The sequence below is a fragment of the Parasteatoda tepidariorum genome, chromosome X1 (assembly GCF_043381705.1).
Source record: "Parasteatoda tepidariorum isolate YZ-2023 chromosome X1, CAS_Ptep_4.0, whole genome shotgun sequence".
Lineage (NCBI taxonomy): Eukaryota > Metazoa > Arthropoda > Arachnida > Araneae > Theridiidae > Parasteatoda > Parasteatoda tepidariorum.
The window spans coordinates 10,052,134-10,075,567 of NC_092214.1; the positions used below are offsets into that span (position 1 = coordinate 10,052,134).

Here is a 23,434-nt window from a genome sequence, read left to right on the forward strand (position 1 = left end):
GCAGCTTAACTATATTTCTACTTTAATATTTAAAAACAAAACAGCCGTATTTTAGCTGTCTTACTATTCCAATTAAAAATTTGTATTTTCACTTCATTCTTTTAATTTATTATAATTATACAGTAAAGCATAACGAAGTATTTTTCTTTTAATTTACCAATCATTTCTATTTGCTTATATATCTACCTCGTAAATCAGAGAAAAAACAACACCGTTTGTTTCATCTGATTTTGTTTACAAGATGCTGATTTCATTTTAGGAAATTATAAACATAGATAAAAAACAAAACGAAAAAGATCAAGATTTCTCCATTCTACCCCACACTCAATCTGGCAGGGAAAGATTTGAGAATTTCTTTCTCTGCTTTGTTCAGTCGCACTTTCCTTGGGATTACATAATTCTATTTGGCTTTTAGGCATTGTGAATTGGATGGACAGCTGTTGGTATTTCTACTAGACAGAGGGAGCTACTTTTCGGAATTCATTTTTCCAACTTGCTGCTACATATATTATCCATTTTAGGTGGATCACAGGATTTTAAGCATAAGATCTTGGCACGTCTTGTTTAATCATCGTTTTGTTTGCACATGTCTATTCTGGAGTTAAGTTATTCTTTAAAAACGATTAAAATATTTTATGAAATAAAAATTAAAACTTTTAATAAATGTAATAATTTTCGAATAAATTTCGTCAGAATTAGGTGGCGTCGAAATGGGTTAAAACTATTTACAAGAGTTAATAATTTGAATAAAAAGGTCTTTAATTGAGATTTTGGGTTCATTAATTTTATCTAAGTCTGTTGCTCCTTTGCATATGATTGAATGGGGAGATTTGTATTTCCACTTCACTTTTTTTACTTTATTATATTTACATTGTGAAGTATAGTAATGTATATTTCTAATACCTTTCCACCTTCTGTTCTCTGATAAGCATCTGTAGTGCATTTCCACCTCATAAATCAAAGACCCCAAACCTTTCTGTATATTCAACTTCAAGGATGACTGGAATTTCTTTATTTTGCTATTGTTTTAGTTCGCAAAGGTGGGAAAACACAAAAATCTTCCCAGTTTTTTGGTTTCCCGTTTTTTTAGACACCAGATAAAAGGTTCTGTACTGTATTTACTCACCTACATAGTTTCATTAATCTAAACGTGATAGGTTTGTCTTCTATTTTTATGTAACACAAAAATGACTGTTCTTTGATCATTTACTAATTAAGATTTTCAATGAGTGTTTGTAATATTCTTATATTATAAAATTCCAGATATTCTTATATACAGAATTTTCAGTAAGCCATTTTCATTTCTTTTTTAAAAACATGATTTTACAAATGCAGAATTTTAAAATTTTCAATTGAGGAAGTCATTTACTTATGCAGGGCTGATTGTGCTCCGGAAAAAATCTGGATTTCCGGATTTTTTGCTAGCAGTGATCCGGAAGTTTCCGGAGATCGAAGGTCCAGACGTTTCAAAAAATCATTGATCGCAGAAGTTTCCGAAAATCAAATTTTCAAAGGTGGAACTTAAAAACACTGTTTATTTGTTTGTAAGGGAGAGACAGATACTTTCTAAGCTTATATTCGTGATTAATATTCATTTTTTATCAGTAAATAGTTATTATAATCATAAACTCAAGAAAGAAAGACATATTTGTAAATTTTAATTACTTTTCCAGGTCATCATAGGTATGTGTAAATGGTATAGGCGTGTAAAATTTTAAATATATTTTATGTAAACCAAGAAACATTAACCCTTTCGCGACGCAAAGCGCGAAAGCGCGCTTACCGCTGAGGCCGGCAGTCTCTCTAGCGTGTGTCTCCCCAGGGCCGGAGGGTTTTTCGATGTTAAGCCTAATTCCATGAAATTACCGAAATATCAGCGCGTTGTTTAATATTGTTCTGTAGAGTATTTAAGTGACATATGCTTTATATATATTTCTATGGATACTTTATTTACTTAAGTTATTTCTTGTTTAAATGTAATATAAATATTAATAAGTTTAAATATTTCGCATAATTTCCTCTATTTCCAGCTCAGTTAAAAATTTTCGACGCTTCGACATTCTAACGGTAAAAAGAAAAAAAATTCAAGCCTACAAGATCTAATTATCCACTAAAAACTAATCCGAAAATCGAAAGTAGCGAGAGATAAAAAAAACTCCCTTACTTACTGTAAATAAATATCACGTGCTAATTTAAAGAGCCCTCATAAAACATTCCCCCCCTCCTCTCCTTCCCCTAAAAACCACGTGAATGTACTTTCATCTTGAGTAGAAGGTCAAATCTACATGTATCTGAAACCATATGGACATACAATGCCATCTTTTGGAAGAAATTTCATTTTTTAAAACGTTCCAAAACGCTGGCACAAATATGTGACGGTTGGGGGTGAACGAGAAAACTCTCTGACACGCGGGTGTGTCGGCCGGGAAGTGAGCGCGTTTCTTGCTGTCACATATATGTGACAGTCGGCTCGAAAGGGTTAAGAAAAAGGAGGAAAAAAACTTGCTTAAATTTTTTTCAATTTAAACTGTTTTCGTTTTTTTTAACTCAAGAAATTTTCCGGAATTTTGACTTGGGCTCACAATCACCCCTGCTTATGTTCTACTGTAATCAAATGCAAAACAAATGTTGTTGGATTGATTTATCTATTAATTCATTAAACACTCTTTTTTCAAGATTTAATGTTTAATGCTACGTAAATATCATACATTTGTTTTCAAAATTATTTTTTCATGTACTTTATTTTTTGTGAACTAATTAATTATAATCAATACTTTAGACCCACACATTGTTATCTAGTCCTTGATATACAGAACTCAACTGCCTATGAGATGGAAGTGATCTATACATCGAATAAGAGGATATTGATTGAAGCTCACGATGTATGTAGGGTTCCTGTTCCCGTCGAAAGATGTCCACTATCAGTTATGTCTGCTAGTTTTGGAGATATATGGTCATCAATGGACATTTGTGGGCATCTGTGGAAAAATATGGAAGATCCTCATGACCAGAAGAAGGCTAAATTATTTGCTGCATGTCGAGATCATTTAGTTAATTTAGTTGATCTACAATGGACATTAATATCCTTTTATAATAGTTTTTATGCAATGAAAATTTTGCACTATTCTTGATATTTTAAGCATTGGTTTTTTTCACTATAATTATTACTTTTATTTTACCCCTTAACTCTCAATTTTTAAACTCTGCTTACCTTACAAACTGTCACAGAAAATTAATTTTCTTATTTGTTATTTAATGCTGAAACAATGATTGCCAGGGAAACAAATTTGCTCAAGCAATGTCGCAGTTAAAGAGTTAAAGACTCCTAAATGTATAATTTAAAACTAATATATGTGTTCAGTCTGCAAAATTAAATGCAGAACATTAGAATAGTTATTATCTTGATCTAATTGTTGGTTTTTCACATACCCCTACCTATGTAATCTTATTTGAAGTAAAAACTTTAAATATGCCAAATTAGTTTTACAAATTGAATTTTAAGTTACCAAATCAGACACAAAAGTGTTGTTTCTTTCGATAAGCATACCTTCTTTCGGATTTGGATTTCTGCCCCTCAAAATATGGAGAGTAGCTGAAATCTAGAAAATGTGTTCTAAATGTTTATTAAGAAAAGTGGTCAAACGTTTGGACCCATGAAATTTTATGGTCACTTTTTGCATGTTATGTAGTTGTATCTATGATACTGTTTCAGCAAATCAAAACGTTTGTACACAGTTGTAAAGCTCGCAGGGTTGGCAAGTTTTTGACACATGACGGTTTTTACCGTCATTTCAAAAACCCCTCTGTCAAAAACGTCAAAAACCCATAGTTTTGGTAAAACTGTATTTTTATTTGAGTTTAACTGCTTATAATTTAAAATTAATTAATTTTTGGGCAATAAAATTAGAAAAAAAGTTGTTAAAAGATATTTAAGAACAGATTCTTCCATTTTTCCAATTCCAGATTCTTCCAATTATGTGAAAATAATATATTGTCCGCTATATGGCATAAATTTAAGAAAACAGTAGATTTTTGACGGTTTTTACCGGTAAAAACACAGTCTTTACCACTGTCATGTCAAAAACCAGTTTTTGACGGCAAAAACCCAACCCTGAAAGCTCGTTTACCCAAAGATGTTATGCATAATTTTTTAAAGTTCTTTATTATTTTTTAAAATTTAATTTAATGATTATCTAGTTTTTTTTCTGTGTGAGAATGACTTAATTATGCAGTACTGAAATAGTTCTAATTTATGCAAGGTTAAAATATTTCTGCAATGCGAAAAAAAGGATTTAGAATTATTTCAGTCCAGTATAAATTTTTACTTCATTTTAGACTATGTAAATGTGTAATTTTTTATTATTAAATTTAATAATAATCAAAAAACTTTTGAAGTGTATTGAAACTATGTATTTCTAAAAGACAAAATATAAACTTTATTATTGTTTTCAAAAGTTGAAATGCTTAAAATTCTGACTTTTTTTAAAGTTCAAGTGCTCAGAAACTATTTGACTAATTTTATTCAATTTTGCCATTTAAAATTTCACATTTTAAAAGGAGATAACATTTTTGAAATTTTATAATTCAGAACTTTTTCAATCATTATTGAAACAAAAAATAATAATAGTTAAAATGTATTTTTTACAAGGAATGATCTTTGAATAAATAGGTTTTATAATTATGTGCAAAATGTTGTGATTCATTTAAATAATTTACTTAATGAATAAAAATATATAAAAAGTAAACTGTAAGTGTTAACATTTTGATCTACTGTCTGGGGTAAACTATTTAAACCAGGTTTCAGCCACCTTCCTATTTTTAAAGTTTAAGAATTTAAATCTGTAAAAAAAAATTATGTTTATTTAAGCAAGTTGTATATTTCATTTCATAATTCCAACTGCACTTCTAATCATTAAGTTTACTTCTCAATATCTTAAAATATATATGAAATAATATCTGATCGAAAGTTATCGAAGTGTTTTATTTTTATTTCGCTTTTTTGCATATTGTACAAAAAAAGAAGAAATTAAAAGAAAGCACAATAAAGCAAGATTAGCATGCTCTATATGCTAATCAATGGGGTCTTTAATGTCACTTATTGACACTTTAGCTAACATAACTTAACCCTGTCTATATGTATCTTAGGAATAAATGCACATAAAAGAAAGATAATAATATTTAGAAAGCTAGGAGTTAATACTCTTTTTTTTGTTAATATTATCGATCAGACATTATATTAACTAATTGTTATATTAAACTAAAGCTACCTTAACACTGATACCCATCTTTAGAAATTAGTGGACAAGCGTCAATATCTGAAATTAGTTGGACTGATGATATGCTAGCATTAATCTTTAAATCACCTATTGAATGGGGTAATTATCTTATTCTTTACTCTTTCTGTTCAAAGCTACGTGTCTAAGCACTTTATAATTTAGTTTCTGAAAAATGATCTTGAAGTTTTTCTTGGACAAATCCTTTCAAGATTTTATTAAAATATCACTAAAAGTTTAGGCTATCACTGACATGCTTACATCACATGGAATATCTAATATTAAAAAGTAGGACACAAAATTTTTAAAAAGTAAGACTGTGGGACCTATGAATTTATCGCTACAATTATATGTTTGAGATGCATCTATTTTCTTGTACCAAAAGTGGCTGCATTCTTACTTTTACAATCACTACCTTTGCTGTTAGTCAATGTTTCTACACCAATGGTATTGTAGCTAATTTTCAGAATTCATTTCAGGAGAAAATTTCAATTCATTAGTTGATGCATACCAAAAGTTTATCTTTATGTTATTGAGTTTTATCAATAATTAATCCAAGTATTTGATTTTGAAAAAAAAAATTAGCAATGTTTTTAAAGTTATGATGTCTATGCAAAGTTGCTTTGGGAAAGAGAAGGGACCAAAGTTAATGTCACAGAGAAGTAATAATAAGGAATAAAATAATTTACGTGAAGACAGAACTTTCAAATGATAATTATAAAATGAAATCTTCAAAAAAATATTCCGAATGCATTTTTTGTTTTGTTTTAATTTAAGCCTATTTAAAAATTCTTAAAAGGAAACACACTATCATACAATCATCTATACTTTTCAGAAAAATAATGCAGTAAAAGGAATTGAATGTTAACAAACTATCAACGTACTTTAAAATGTAAAAAAAAAATTATTAACTTTTTATATATTTTTCTTTATTTTAATTTTTCACTCCAGAAAAGCTCTGAGCCCCATAGACACCTACTGCCAAATGTATAAACTAAGACAGCAGCTTCTTATTCACATTCCATCATATCTAAATTAAAAGTAAAGTAAAGCAAGTCTACAATTTTGTGACCACCAGCATGATTTTGGTAATGTGGTCAGCACTGCGCACAGACCTCCTCTACTTTCCTGAGAAGCTAGTACCTATTGAAGTGAAGCTAGTGGGCTTCAAGCCACCACTGGGGATCAAACCCCACTTCCTCACAATGACAGTCTAGTGCTTTAACCACATTGTGCTATCATATCTAAATTGCTTAGTTTAAAAGCATTGCTTGGCTTAAAATCACACGGATATAAAAGTTATAAGCAATTGAGTTGAGTAAATGTGTCATTTTTGTTAGATGTGGCACTGTGATTATATTTTCTATTATAAATACTTTACTGCTTATAAAATCTGTAAGATTGTCACTGTAAGAGAATTTTTTATGTTTTCACTTTAATACATAGCTATTAAAATTAAACTTTTATTATTCAGATGGCTGTGTAGGACTATGGGTTAGATTGACATGAATTTTTAACAACAAAAGCTTGAAATTATATATTCAGATTTATAAAATAAAAAAAATATATTATAAATATGTGGCACTAGTTACAAAGTGGAAATAGATACTAAACGTTTTATTTTTAAAAGTCTTAGTAGAACTGTTCTGCCTTAAACACCAGAGAATTGCATTCTGTTTTTAAGTGATAAGTAAGCTTATGGGAATTTTTAGAAAAATATTGTGTGCTTCATACTGGGGAGGGTTCCAGTTAAACAGCATGGAGAAGTTAAACTTAAAATTCTACAAGATCTATAGACAACCTGATGTAGGAAAATTTGTAAAATTACAGAGTTTGTGGGTGGTCATTTAGCCAGAATTGATGATTATCAATTTAGAAAAATGTTTCTGGCAAAGCCCATGAGCATTAGACAGACCACAACTGAACTACCACAGGCAGACCACACATGAACATAAGCATAAGGCAGACCACACATGAACATAAGGCACAAGAGCATAAGGCTGACCACAACTGAAATAGACTAGTTCTGTTAATAAAAACCTGAAGATAAGCCAATGAAGAAATTACAAAGCTCTTTACAGGTGTGGTTTATGAGTATTATGTTCCTCAGCAACTCTCTCTTATATCAAAACAGTTTGTGCCACTGCAGAACCTAATAAGCCCATGTTGATTGGACAATTTCCTTACTTAAAGGGTGTGTATTTTCTTCCGTTGGTCAGATTCCTATGCCTTTTATAGTAGGTTAAGCCAAATAATGCTGTCCTTCAAATGTGTTAAGGCCAGATTGATAGAGGTTTTTGGTTATTTTGATGAAAGGATAAATATAGTTGGGGTAAGTGACTGTATTACTTTTTAAACCAGATACGTGTAAATTTTTAGGATAAATGGGTGCAACTTGCATTTTTTCCTAATTTCAAAGTATTAATAAGGCAAGTCAGCTTTAATGCTATTATTTTCTCTTCGACTCTCTTGCCAGACTAGCCAGGTTGTCTAGCCAGCATGACTAGCCAGGCTCAGCTCAGATCAATTACAAATATTTTTGAAGAGTCACATAAAAAATAAAGGCCAATGAAAAACGTTCAGTAATATTTTATTTTATAAATTAGTACATGCTCTTTGTCTCTTGCTCAAATTTTATTCCATTCTGGACCACAGTATGCCTTGTGTTATCCTCTGAGTAGAGGAAATTTAATTATGTCAACCCTATATATAGTTCTGTTGTGTATTTTTGTTTAGATATCAAAGTAAATGGTAGATTGTACAAAGCTGAACAAGATTTCTGTTTCCTTGCTGGAGATTTTATTACTATCAGTATTAAACTTAACAATGTTACAGGTGGGTGAACAATATTTTTTATCTTATTACATGCAATATTATTTGAATTAGTCATTAAAAGTCGCAATAGTTGTAATACTTGTATGATTATTATGTGTTTTCCATTTTTATTGTAGAATTTTTTTGGGAATCAAATATTTTTATTTCTTAAAAGCATAATTTTTAAGTTATGCCTTATTTTAATAATAAAAGCCTAATCGGTTAGCCGTGTGTCATTTATTCCTGTGTGTCTTCTTATCTGTCTGTGTTTTTTGCGATAGTGTTATAACTTGCTATTTCAAATTTGAGTTATTTTTTGACGCTGACGAATCCATCTTGAGCGATTGCATCATAAATCCACATTGCTTTTTCAGCTATTTCCCTGTGGTGTTTAAAATTCTGATGTTTTTTTTATTAGTTTAAGTTTATTACCGTATGTGCATGAGGATTCGAGTTACAATTATTTGTTAATAATTTATTGGAAAATAGTTTTCAGGTGTTTTTGGTTTCATCATAATTCTGAGGCATTTTCTTAAAAACATTTTTACTTGTTTTGTTCACTTTATTTCTTTTTAATGCTTTTGATTCACAGCGATTTCATCCTACTTACACATAGCGTAACAATAGTTTTTTCATCAGTTATTTATAATGTTCTTAGTTAATGGTTTTCTCTTATTCTGTTATTTTTAATTCAATGTTAAGGAAAGACTAATTTCGAACTTCAGTTATCTTTTTCTGAGGTGCTTAATTCATGAGGATTCCATTGCAAATTCATATAGTTTTGATCGTTTTTGTTAAATTATGATTATATTAGATGTTAAATTAGATGATTAGATGTTAAATTATGATTATATTAGATTAATTATGATTATTAATATTTTTTGCATTTTTCTTAGATGTGTCACTTTATGATTTATACTTGTTTGTTCGTGATTACCAAGACCATCAGAATGGACATCAAAGTCATAGATTAGATAACAAAAGAGCAATCATTGGGAATGAAAAAATGTATATAGAAGAGGTGAGCAAATCTTGAAAACATTCATAGCTTGATAAGTTTAAAATTCAAAAATCATTTGGTAATTAAAAATCACTAAAAAAAGTTAAAGGTTTTACAGTAAATAAAATAACCAAATTTCATATTTACTAAAGTAGAAATATACATCTCTCAACTATTTAAAAATAATTAGTAGCAGGATAACTAATTTTTTCATGTGTTTGTGCATTGCCAATTGGTAATAATTTAAAAAGTAATTTTTGTTAAAATTCTTCATATTTATTGATAGATAGATATTTACTCTCAGTTGATTCAATTAACAATACTGAGGAATGCTATTTATTCATAAGTATGAACATAAGTAAAACAAATTTACAACATTATCAAAATAAAAAGTAAAATGTACTTAAAATTCTTTACTTATCTTTATTCTTAACTGTAACTAGAAAATACCAGTGCCATTGTGAAACACACATTGACTGAAGAATAAAAGCTAGTTAAAAGAAAAAATTATAAGCATTTATTGTATAGCGATCAATGAATTTTAATCTGAAAATCCATCAAAGGAAATATAAGAGTCATCCTCAATTCATCAGCTTCTCCTGATGCCATGCTAATTTCCTCTTATTGGGAATTAAATACATTATCTAAATCAGTGGTTACCAACTGGTGGCCCGAGGGCCAGGTCTGGCCCTCGAAGCCTTTTATTGTGGCCCGCAAACTAAAATATATTAGTTTTTATTTTTTTGCGGAAAATTTCCGTAAAAAACCTTTATGGGTTTGAAATACTTTTCTTTCTTTAGAAAAGGCCTAATTTCTTCGTTTCTGTGAAATTTAACATACTGAAAGTGCAAAAAATTTATTTCTCAGGTAAAAATCTACTTTGCATTTTGATTTGTAATTCAATACTAATGTTTTCCACAACTTGATAAAAATCTGACTGTAACATTTAATGTTCCTTCAAATATAAAAGAGTACTATATAAAATGTTGATAAAGTTGCGGCCCGCCATTTGACTGGTGTTCTTAATTGCGGCCCCCGGCCTCATGTAAGTTGGAAACCCCTGATCTAAATTAATAATTTTTTCTTCTGAAATGGATTCTCATGCTTTATAGGCAAAATGAATTAACTCCTGTCTGAAAGTAACTTTATTACTTCGCTATTAAATTCACCTCTACCTGATCAGTGCACTTTTTTAAAGCGAGCCATCTAACAAGTCTCAGCAGTCTGTGTATGCTGTAATATACCTCAGATCTGTTTCTCCCCTTTCAGTTTCCTCTTTAATCACAGCTCTCTATCCAAGATGATAAGTCTTAGAAAACGTTTCAAACCTGGTTCTCCAAACCTGATTTAGAAACATCTCCATTAGTTTTCTGGTCATTCATTCATTCATTCTGTGGTATGTCAGCAGTAGAGATTCTTCTAGTCAGTTCTTTTAATATGATTAGCGGTGAAAATGAAATCCAGAAGCTGTCGTAGATTATGCTACAATGAAGCATCTTTTGTTTGCAATTCAGAGCATCTTACTTAGATTTAAATTGTTAGTTGTAGTGTTAATTATCCTTAGATAATTTGAAAATTTTTAAATGCCACATTTTTTGACTTGTTGATATATTAGCAATGTACATAATTCCTTGTTAAAAGTAAAATAAATATTTAAAAAACTCTTGTAAATTATGTAATATTAAGTTTGATATTTTTTACCCCATGAAGCTACATTTAAACAGAAGTAATATTAATTCATAAAATAACTACTTACAAAATTTTAATGCTTTTTAAATATTTTTTCTGATTCTATTCTTTAACTTTTTTTATTTCCTGTGTTTGTTCTTTTTTTGCTATCTTTTGCTTGAAAATACACAAAAACTCAGAATAAAGTTCTTTGGTTATATTATGCTTAGGAATGTATATAACATATATTAAAATTGATTTTCTATTTTTATTTTTTCTAGATTAAACCTCACGAAGAATTTTCTCATGAATGTGGATTTATATTTTTTCACTCTGGTATCTACAAACTTGATATTCTTTGCAGTCATAACAATCCAACTCTTATATTAGATGTGATGAAAATAGCACCTAGTAATGAATTCCATTCTGGAAATAGTAATTCTCATACTTATGCATGGGAGCACACTTGCTTAATACAAAAAGGCTCTCCTTCCATTGATATATCAGTTATTGAGGATTAAATATTCTTGATCAAAGAACTATATATATGTATATTGATATTTGATATAATCTTATTCTCTTAAAGTTGTGTTTAATAACACTGGCAACAAAAATTGTGTTGGATAAACTATTAGAATTGATTCTAGTAAATGTTTTGACAAAGGCATATATGCTACTAAAAAGTTTCTAGTAGTTTATTTTTTACAAAATTGGAAGAAAATAGCTTACTTAACTTAGATAAATTTCAAAGTAGATGCATAAAAAATTTCCAGACTGCATATAGAGCATTTGATGGAATAAGGTAAAAAAATCGGTATTCTGGAAAATGGGATTTCTGAGTCGTGTGTTGCATGTTAAGCAACTCAGTATTCTCAATCTTGTCTGTGTCAAAATTTTGCTAGAACACCCTAAGAATTTTAGTTTTTCCAATTCTTACTTTTTGTTGACCAGTGAACAATACTAAATTATCTTTCTGAAAATATTGTTTATTATTGTTCCTATACAGTAAAGTCCTGATAATCTAAGTCTCCAAAACCATAATCCAAATGAATTAATCCAAAATGAGTCAGAAATGTTTGATTTTAAGATGTTGAAAATTATTTTCATTTCAAATAACATGTTTTAATACTCTCTTGTTTAATTTAAAAATAAATGCAGTAAATTTAATTAATTCTATAGATTTGATTTCGTAATACGTTGAAAAATTACTTTATAGGATTGTGAAGAGAAACTTACTGATAAAGCAATAATTCATTTATGTAATTTTTTTTTCTTTATACATCAGTTTGTCATCAAGTTGTGTCTTTTAAAATAATCTCATTTCCTTAAAAATACTAGTTGCTTTTAAGCATATTTCTTTAAGTTTGAAAAATTTGTTTATTCTAAATAATCTGTATTGGTATCAGTTCAAATTAACTTGGATTATCAGGATCTCAATATATGTTTTAATAGAGCTACTGTTAGAAGCAACAAAAATTACTATGAAAATTAACTTGTCTAAGAAAAAGTCTTTAAATGTTAACAGAAAAATATAGGCCAAATTATGAGTTTACTGTTAGGCTAGAAAGTAAAAATGTTAGCTGAACTCTGGTATATTAAATATTCAATTTTTGATTTGTTATTTGATTTGTTTGAAAAAAAAGAAAGAAATTTAGGGTTTTGTAAATTTAAAAGATTTGTTTTCTAGTGTAATTTTTTGTAGTTAGTTTACAAATAATACACAATCGTTTGCTGTAATTAACAAAATGTGTGTACAATAAAATAGGATATACTATAAATGTAAATAAAGATTTATGCTAAAAAATTTGGCTCTTTAAAGCTTGATTTTTAAAAAAATAAATTAAGACAAATCAACTTTTTGGGTTTTATTTTTTACAATAATAGTTTCTGCAAAATTGAAAATTTTTAAATAAGTTTTGTTATGAATGCAGAAACTTTTTATTGGGTAAAACAGTCTGAATGATATAGATTTAGTAAGAGTAAAAAATGAATATTTTAGATTTATATCTTAATCTAAGAAACAGATATGAAGTTATAATGTTCAAACTTTTATGCCATAACAATTTTTTTTGCAATGGGTTCATTAAGGTATATTTATAAATTTAACTATCTGAGAAGGTTTGTCATACATTTCATTCTTAGTCTTATTTTAATTAGGGATCCTTTTTAAGATTTGAAATTTGCATTTTAATTGTTAACATTTTTATTTTACATCATTCTTTTTTTACTTTTTGTTCTTTATATTAAACTATTTTCAAATTTTGCATTTCTTGTTATGAATGAGAACACAGTATGATCCTTATAAATTAAATTTGTTTAAATTGTTTATGGTTTGATTAGATACTCAGTTATGGTTATGTACAATTTTGTTATGAATTTGTGCTATGCTTTTTTTTTCATTGTTAGCATTTTAACAGCATCAGCATTTTGTTATACTTATTGTTGCTTCCTACAGCAAATGAAAAATTTTAAAAATTATGTAATTGTTATTTTTGTTCGTCTAATAGGTTTATTACATTTGTATATATTAAATGAAAAATTGTAATATTCCTGCGATCTTAATTAGCAACATTTAAGACACTTTTCTTTGTCAAAATATACAATTAACTTATGACAAATGTTTTCTTCAAAATATAACTTACCTATCAAGATTTCCCCAAAATAAACCTGACTTTTCCTAATCATTTGTTCATTTATATGTATCTGTCACTAATGCAGAGGTGCCAACTATAATGATGTATCTATAATTGCTATAATTTCGTAGTCAAGATTACACTCTTATGGTTAAGTAATAAAAATTATGGTTTTGAAAATTTCAGTAATAATCTGTTTAGATTAATATTTTTCCCTAACTACCCAGAATTATAAAAATTTGGATGTTTGTAACTAATTAACATTAATTTTTTTCTACTCCTTAAACAATTCTAAAAGCAATAAATAAAAGCAAAAATGATTTGATAGAATCACGAAATAAAAAATATCAAAGAAATTTTACTGTATCCCTTTCCAAGTATGAAATTTAGTCCTCTCTCATTATACAAAAGCAAACAAACAGAAATTCAAATCTGAAAGGCTGCGAGCAAAACTTTTTTTTATGGTTCAAATGCAGGATGGTAAAAAGGCAATAAAGTCTAGCTTTAATTGAGACAGAAACTTGTACATTGATTCAATGAAATCATTTAATGTTTTTCATTTTATAATTAAGTATAAAATTTCAGTATTGCATAATTTTAATTTAGAACCTTTATCTAAGTGTTACATTGTTTATCATTTAACAGTAAAGTAAATGCAAACTTTATTACATTGTTTATCATTTAACAGTAAAGTAAATGCAAACTTTATTAATATTATATACCTATATAGAATTAAGTAGTATATATACTTTAAAATTGCTCTAATTGGAATGTAATAAGCACTCACTCTATATATTTCTGCATTATTGTACTTTCGATTAATAGCAGCTTGTTTTTAAAGTTAGCACCCCTGATAATGAAGTTAAGAAACTAAGATGAAATTATATTTTTTTGTTTAGTAGTTACACCTTAAAACATTTTGTACATTAATTCAAAGTAATCGATTTTAATTTTCTAATGAAGTTTGAAATTCTGTATTGCATAATTTAATTTAGTTCCTTTATCAAAGTGTTACTTTTTTTATTATTTAACAGTGAGGCCATGCATAAATTTATTGATATTTTATACCTATATAAAATTAAGTAGGATTAACACATGAAAATTGAATTTCATAAGCACTCATTCTATATATTTCTCGGGTTTTGTACTTTTAATTGGTGATAGCTTGTTTGGAAAGTTAGCACCCCTGCGAATGAATTTACAAAACTAAAATTAATAATTTTTTTGTTTAGTCAAACTATTGGCTTAATATGAGTTACAAAAATTATATTTTACCTTAAATCCAAACATGATATGTGCTGTTGTTATGATATGTGATTTTTTTTTATATACTGTATTTCCTTCATTTTACTTGAAATAATTTAAAATGCAATTTCGGCAGAGTATATGTTATTTTCACTTGTGCTAGTGACTTTAAAATATTCAATTGATCTTGTTCTAGTTCTTTTTTTGCTTTATTTTACTATTAAATTTTTTAGCGTTAAATTATATGTTTTTTACAGATTTTTATGCATTATAACTGCAAATTTGGTTGTATATAAATGCCATATTTCAAGATAGAAATCTTACATAAACTATAATCAACTGTAATTTCATGCATATAACATTATTTTTAAAAAATTGTTGATTCTAAACATTTTCTCCTTAATGCAACGTTTCTCAACTAGTGTTGCTTCAGTAAAGAATGATAATTAATAAGCATTGTTATCAATGTTATTCAATTTTATTATTTCTTTATTAATTCCTCAAGACTTAGCTATACTATATTTAAGACTATACTATAGTTAGACTTTATATTTAAGACTAGCTTATTTAGTTTAAATAATTATACTAATAAAAAGTTTTCTATAAGATTTTTAATGTATAAAGGGAGTCAAATATGACAAAGTTACTCTTATATTAAATTATATTTATTCCAGAAAAGGTTTCTTATAAAATTTTTTAACAATGTTTAAAAAGTTTGTGGGAATTTTAAATTAATATAAGGAGACAGGTGCACTTGAACAATTTTCCTATGTCCTTTCTCAGAAAATACAAAATTTATTTTTTAAGTCAATTTCAAAAATTTCTATGTTAAAATGTACATTATACGAAAAAGAAAGTCAAATCACCAAATTTGGCCATTTTAACATTGAGTGGAATAAAAGATTAAGATTCCCTCCAAGAGAGTGAAGTTTTCAAATCACTCCACTTAATTTTAGAGAGTTTTAAATTTTCTCTATTTACAAAAATTGATGTTTTTTTTGTTGCTTTGCTCAACAGAATGAACATGTGAGTACATTGTCCTAATAGTATACAGTAAAATTTATTTTAGATTAAAATGATATATCGCATTTTGCAGTAACATGCTTATATATTTCATAAGCTTTAACAATTAAAGCAGAAAAGCTTCAAGCACATTTTCTTCAAACATATTTTATGCACCCACTACCACAAAAACGTTTGCAATTTTCTACTGATTGGACTAAAAATTTAACAGTTTGTTAGTACTGATGCAGTTTACTTTGCACATATCTTGATTAATTAAACAATCCGGCAGTAGTTTTTTAGAAACAGGGTTCTAAATATCTTTTAATCACCTTGTATTTGGTATTGAATTCAATAAAGTACACTTTATACTTTCTGGTCATTAATACAATAATTGTCATTGTCTCAGGGAAATTGAATTTTAAATGCATTAATATTTAGCATAATACTTTATGATCATTCTGATCTTGAGCTGAACACATGTAGCAAATAATTCATTCATCTTTTTATAATGTGTATTTAAAGATTTCCAGCATACTTTTGGGGAGTTTTTAGTTTATATTTTTTATGATATTAATAAAACATCTTAAAGTTTTATTAAGTGTAATTTTATTAATCCTTAAAATTTAATTAAAGTTGTCATAAAGTATTGAATTAAAAATTTAATATGTACAAGCAGGGAAAGATTGAGAAATGTTGCACCCATTTTATGTCCTATTTTAATTGTTTTTTTTTTTTTGTTTGTTTTTTTGAATTTATTTTTCTATAAAGGATAATTTATGTGAGATATCATTAACTATTATTTTCAATTGCATTTTATCAAATAAGTAATAAATTTTATTCTGATACATATATCGAAATTTATTGCAAAAATGCAATTATATTTAACAACTTAATCTGCAGATTTTTTCATAAATTATATTTATTCTTTTCATAAATTATGCATTTAGAAAACGAGATTATTTATCAAAGCTAGCATATATTTTAAAGCAGTTATATTTTAAACATGTCAGATTAATTATTTTTTTGTTATTAAAATTTTAATATATAAATTAAAAACCATTTCACATTTAGCTTTCTCAAATGCATTTTGTTTAATAAACATTATCAATGCTACTTGTTCACAGGGCAGCAACATTTGAATTTCTAATATATAATATTTATTTACTATTATTATGTTGAATATTTAAAATAAACTCATTACAATTGAATATCTATATTCTTTTATGTATATTTAAAATTTGTCTGTAGTATTTGAAAATAGTAATAATTTTACATTTTGGATGGACTCATTCCAAACAAATTTACAGTTTGTTGTAAATTCAATTGTTTCCATAATTAAGATATTATCAAATAATTCTTAAAAACCATTCATTTTTGTAGAATGGTTGTTATGATAAATGAGCAAATAAAACATAGATTATTTATGTTTTCAATTTTTGTTTATTTGATTATTTAAAAAGACATAATTAACTGACAGTTTGAAACTATATTGGATTGGAAAAGCCTCTCAAAAGGCATTGTGTAGTAGAAATTCATAAACTTATATATATATGTGGTTGTTATAAACTTATATATATATATATATATATATATATATATGTGGAATATGTGGTTGTCATGTAGAGCATGTTTTGTTACAACAGGAGTATGAGGGTAAGTGTTATGTGCTGGAAAATATCCCCTTGAATGCTGCTCATGAAGGGCAAAAAAACAGATTGAATCACCAGGTAGATGTACAAATTTGCAGTAAGGTGTGTGGAATTACCACAAGAGTGCTCCTGCTGTCATGTGGTAGAAATTGTACCTCAGACCATAACTCCAGATATAGATCCAGTGTGTGTAGGCCGGAGACAGTTAAGTAGTAGGCGTTCACATGGCCTCCTTCTAAAAAATATAGGGCTATCAATGGCACAAGGACAGAATCGACTTTCATCGGAAAATACAATAATTCTCCACTCTTTCCTTCAGTGAGCTCTAACTCGACACCACTCACATCGTAAGCGTCAGTCGTTTGAAGGGAGAGGAATACAAGCTACGGGGCGTCTCGCTGTACTTGAAGTAGCCGCTTTGTGTCACTGCAGTGTCACCTGCAGCTCGAATTTCTGATGCAGGCGCAGTACGGTGTGGCAAAGCCATATTCCCCGTACATTGCGGTCTCTTCCCTCTAAGTAGTGCGTTTGGTCGCCCAGAACCCGGTCTTCTTGAAGCAGTACTTTCCCTTAACCATTGCTGCCAATAATTATGCACAGTATCAATACCTCTGGGGATACTGATCCAGGAGATCCCTTGTCTTCAGTAGTGGGTTCAAAATTGCAAGGCTATGGAGTTGAAAATTGCTAGCCGAAAACTCAAATTTGGGTCGGCTGTTCAACGATGGTTATAAAATCAAATCATGCTCAGTTGATACATTTCTCCTCAATCTTTCTGCAGTATCGCGGAAAGAAAATCCACCTTCTCGCAGCTCTATTACGCAACCACGTTCAAAGTCAGGGAACTGTTGATAATGGCTTCTTCGTCTTCTTAAAGGCAATCTTGACCAACAGCAACTCACTATGTCAAAATTTAACGAAAAATAACGCTTTCGAACTGTAGAACACTTATTTAAAACAACTCTGATTTGCATGTTCACGGTGGCTCTATTAGAGCCAAGCTCGAAATTTGAATAGACATCTCTTAGTTGTATTGTTGTTGTTGTGTCCAATCCTTCAGGATCTAGCGACAGCTAGATCAAATCCAAGAGACCGTGGACTCTAGCAAAATCAAGCACCAGAAGTGGGCTATCACGGATGTCCGCAAGAGCGAGCCCCAAGCAGTCGAGGATATGATCGGGGGAGGCCGGCATCAGATGGCACTTGGTGCACGTTGGAAAGACTTTGCGGCCGCATTCAAAGGTCATGCTTTTGAGGTGCCCACTGATAAATCTTGAGGCGGCCGTTTGAGCCTGTCTGTCAGCCTCAAGATCCAATGCACATCCTGGTCTTTTCCTACAGAACCAGGGATGGGCAGGAGGGGAGAGCCAGACCTGCCGGTCTCTATTTTTCGTCACTGAGAAAATCTCTTGAAAAGTGAGGTCATAGTCGGTAGTTGCCATCTCAGAGCAGCCTCTTTTAGCCATCTTAGTTGTATAAACAAGCCTACCAAATTTAGTTTTTCTAGTACAACTCCTTCTTGATTTTGGGATTTTTTTTTCATCAGTGTATAATTAAAAAAATTCCTTTCCGTGTACTTAAAATTAATCCTTGCATATGAATTAATTTTTTGAAAAATATCTAGTTAAATTTGAATAAACATTTAATTGCATTAATACTTTACCTCAACAGCTTGAATCAGATTGCTCATTAAACTGATATAATTTTTAAAGCGAAATACAAATCAACGCTTTGTCTCGTTGTTACATTACGATCCTAGGAGACTTTTTTTTTTTAGTATTTTTTCTCTACATATTATTATTTTTATTTTCTGAAGATATTTTATTAAGTATTTCTATCAGTGAATCTAATTGGGATAAAACAAATATTGCTAAAAAATTGTTAAAAAAACATTTTGCATATATTTTTGTTGCTTGAGGAAATGAGGATGATTTTCCTAATTTCGGGGAGGATTTCTCTATCAGTCTTGGGGGGATGGGCATCCCTGTGGGAAAGCATCAGTTTAAATTTAGCTAATTAAAAATAGCTAATACATTTAAATATATGTATGTATATGTATATATATATAACAATACACAGACACACATTTTGTAGATACTGTTTGATTGATATTTTTTTTCTTCAAATGTGGAATTTTGAGATCTATTATAACAGTGTACGCGTATGAGGCATGCTATAACCAATCCTCATTTAGCGTTTCCCTGCCATATTTACCTAATATTCCTAACTATGTTGTCTCAGTATTCGATATCATCTGCCGAAAAGTTTACACCTTTTTATTATTTTTGAAACCATGGGATTACTTTGCAATAAATTTTATTTGAAATAATGGTTGGGATGGAATTTCTTCAGCAGCGGGTGCTAGTACCCTTTCCTCCATCAAAACTTCCGCGTTTCGTTATCCGGTCTAGTACTAGTAATATCAAGAATATTAATTCATTAAAAAAATAAATATTTTGGCGAATATCAAAGAACACAATTTATGAAACAAATACAGGGATGCCAACTACTCCACTTTCTGCAAAAGTTTTAACATATTAGTAGTGAGTTAAATAAGTAAAACTTACAGTGAATATATCATATGAAGGCAATAAAAATGCCTTCTTATGATACTTTGAATTTTTGATGTGTGGTGGTGGAAAAATTACTAAAAATGAAAAATACTAAATTAAAAATAGCTTCGTTGCAACTAGAAAATATTTTTTTACATAGCGAAGCAAGTTGGCATCTCTGCAAATATTTACTTAACAATGAATAAGTTTTCTTTCATTTTAAGAGGACAAAATTAACAACCCGTTCAAGTTAAGATTTATCTAGTTAGCAATAATAAATCTCGAAACCATAAACTCCCAGACCGTCGCCAATAGCCCATTGTGTAGCTCTAGTGTGATGTAAATTAAGTACGTATTTACCTTAACTAACCAGGAGCCTTGGTTCTCGCCCACAAACTCACCGCGGCTTGGGAGGTGGTTGACGGAAATCAAATGCGTCTTGTCATTTGGTTTGCACCTTAGCTAAAATCATTAAATGATATCAGAGAAAAAAAATCCCCCGTCCTGATAATTAGAAGTTCAGAAATGAATAAGAAAGAACTCAAATGTTTATCCTATTGAAAATTCAAAAATCGCTTGAAAATTTTAAAAATCGTTTTTAATAGGTCAACAAAGTTACATTTTGTATCTGTAAATGCTACCATTTCCCCACAACATTTCGACATAGACAGATAAGTAAAAATCTTATTTTATTAAATGTAGTTTTTGTTTAAATTTATGCAATATATTACATGGTAATATTTTTGGCTGCAATATTTCAAACAAGCATCACGCGTTTAGAAGCATTAAAAAGGATAATTCTGTTTTTGTATTATACAATTAGCTTTAATTTTAGTGTTGATAAACGAATGCTCTAAGAAAGGTGATAGTTGTTTACATAAAATAATTGACTATAAATATTTTTATTTTACAAACTTGTTGGTACAGCTGAGAGAATAAGAAGAATGTGATCGTCTATCGAGTTTTCTTTTACGTTCCTCTGTCTTAAATTTTTCAGGTAAGGTAAAATTTTGAACTGTAATCGTTATCGATTTTTGTGCGTTTATTTTATCCTTAAGTTTTTATAGTGGTGTCAAAAGTATCTATGCAATTATTTTCAGTATATTTATAATTTTAAAATATATTTTGACGCAAAAAGAAAAAAAAATTAGTCTTTGTGAGTGTGTCATAGCGAAGTATATAATGCGAGATGAATAAAAGTATTTTATTTATTGAAGGTAACTAATCTATTCCAACAAATCTTTTTGTTTTTAAAATTAATAATAGCACTGGTCGACAGTGATATTGTTAAGTGTAGCTATTTCCCATGAATTTCACTGAGCTTCAGGCAAATGGTTAGAAAAACTACATGTGTTTTGTAATTAACTACAATTATACTTAATTTCAATGGCTATAACCATAATTATATTTTTTAAAAATGTAGTGATTACTAACTGCTTCAGAAATGTAGTCACTACATATCTACTTTTAGGAGACATATTTTCAATTTACAAAATATATCTATTATATATGTCAATTTACAAAATATGTCTATATATTAATAGTATTTAATCATGGTAAGTTTTTAAAAAATATCTAATCCTATTTTATATAAGGCGAGATTTTATATAAGGAAAAAAATAAGCATAAATTTTTACCCTGCACGTGACATAAAAAATAGAAATTTTTTATGAAATACTGAAAATTTGGTTTGGTTACTTTTATTTAATTTAATTTACAGGGTGTACTAAAATAAAATGTCCCTAAAGCAGTCTAAGTAATAAAAAATATTCCAAATTATTTTTTTTATCAATTATCTGCATGACAATCGATTAAGTTATTACATGAAAGTTCAAACTTTCCCCATTTTCATTTATGATGAGAAACTTATTACAGTTGACACGCACTGCTTCTTCTAGAACCTGCATCAACCGTTCTTGGAATTTCTCGACTCGCAATCCTTTTATACTCTAATCTTAGAGAGCATATACCCCTTCATAAAATTATCAAGTGGATTTAAATCTGGCAAAAGAGGCAGACTACTGTTCTGTACTGATGATCGGGGATTTGCGGGCAGACTCTGAGTCTTGTTTGCTCTTCGAATAAATCAGAATCAATCAAGTGCTTCTTCAAGACAATAGGGACATAGAGGAAAGAAGAAGTCCAGCTTTTAGGATGAGTAACTAACCCTGAGAACTGGTCAGCTCTGTATGCTATACCAGAAAAACAACTTACAAGGTGAGCAACATACTCAGATTTAACAGAGCATCATATGTAATACTAAGATCCAGCGCATAAGAAGTGAAGTGACTGTCAGGAGGCGTCACGTGTGAACCGGTTGTTGGGCAATTCTACATGTATCTTTGGGTACGCTACCTTTTGCAACGCCATTTTATTCTTTCTTTGTCAAAATATGTTAGCATATTTTATCAACATTTATGATATAAATGATTTCGCAAAGGAATATCTTTATTAACAGTACAGCACCGCTTATCAATAGTGTCAAAATGTAGAGCAGACCAATATTACATAAAAATAGAAAACTTTTCTTTTTCTCTCCAACCCCTATTGAGTTGGAAACCCCTTTCAAGAACTTCAGCTGCTGTGCCTCTAGAAATTGTTTTTTTTTTCCTTTATACACAAGGAACACACCAAAACCTTGTAGGACTGGTTTACATTATGCCTACGGAAGCTAACCTTCTTCCCCTATATATATTCTTGACTTGTTACAAATAGTAATCGGCGTTGATTTTAATTCCTTGATCAACAAAAAAAAGCTTTCCTTTTCGGAAAATCCTACCCAATGCCATCACTTTTGATGCATTTTGGTATTGTTCTATTGTCAACTTATCTTTGGGTTTAAGTTTTGCTGCATAAACATGATCGTTTTGTTGGTTGTGACTCTGCAGTTGGATAAAAAGTTTTTCACCCGAGAAGAAAATATCCTGTGTCGACGTGCTCATTTTAACTCTAATTTGCTTTTGTGTGCTGCTAAGACCGTTGTTTTTTTTTGTATGGTTTCAGCTGTAAATCTTCGTTGATAATGACATATGCATCTTTTTTTGAAATACCACAAACTGATAGACATGGATTGCGCCTAATTCTTCCTCTAGGCTTTGATCACGTTCTCTGTCCAAACCGTTTTTTTTACTGCCCCTCTATAAATTGTTTTCCAGTGCTTCTGGTTCTTTTTAGAGTACGAAAAACCAATTTCTAACTCGTTTTAAACTTTTTTACTCTCTTGAAAATTTTCTAAGGTCACAACTTTTTCATATTAATATTTTGAATAAGCTTTCGAATGATATTCATTTCGACTTTATAAATTTAGACTGCATGTTGAGTCACAAAGAAATTCATATCTTAAAGTGAATTTAAAAAAAATTCATTAAAAACAAAACAAAAATGAAACTGATCAGTATGAAGCTGTGCAAAAATTAGGGACATTTATTCCAGTATACTCAGTAATAAATGTGTAAAAAAGATAATAAATAGTACTTAAATTTCTTTTATATACTTCATTTAATGCAGAATATCGATTCTGAAACTTTCATAACTAATATTTTGAGTTTACTTTTTATATTAATATCAAGTTCACGACAAATTTTTTTTTTTCATT

General features: G+C 29.1%; 2 protein-coding genes across 6 annotated transcripts in view; both read left to right on the forward strand.

The window, feature by feature from the left end:
- Positions 1–12,405, forward strand: part of LOC107455834 (trafficking protein particle complex subunit brun) — a 75,223-nt gene extending 62,818 nt beyond the window's left edge. For both annotated transcript variants that reach the window (XM_016073546.3, XM_071187804.1), the window contains exons 21-25: positions 2,780–3,080; positions 5,282–5,375; positions 8,010–8,108; positions 8,984–9,108; positions 11,037–12,405. In XM_016073546.3, coding sequence (XP_015929032.1) covers positions 2,780–3,080; positions 5,282–5,375; positions 8,010–8,108; positions 8,984–9,108; positions 11,037–11,276 — 859 coding nt within the window. In that variant the 3' untranslated portion in view covers positions 11,277–12,405. The remainder of the gene's footprint in view (positions 1–2,779; positions 3,081–5,281; positions 5,376–8,009; positions 8,109–8,983; positions 9,109–11,036) is intronic.
- An 8,093-nt stretch (positions 12,406–20,498) lies between these two features.
- Positions 20,499–23,434, forward strand: part of LOC107455839 (MFS-type transporter SLC18B1) — a 54,968-nt gene continuing 52,032 nt past the window's right edge. Inside the window, exon 1 of one of the 4 annotated variants that reach the window (XM_016073552.3) lies at positions 20,499–20,836. The gene's annotated coding sequence lies outside the window, so the exon portion shown is untranslated. Of the gene's footprint in view, positions 21,057–23,434 lie in introns of all 4 variants that reach the window. The other 3 variants (XM_043044665.2, XM_016073553.3, XM_043044670.2) reach the window with 3 other exon arrangements.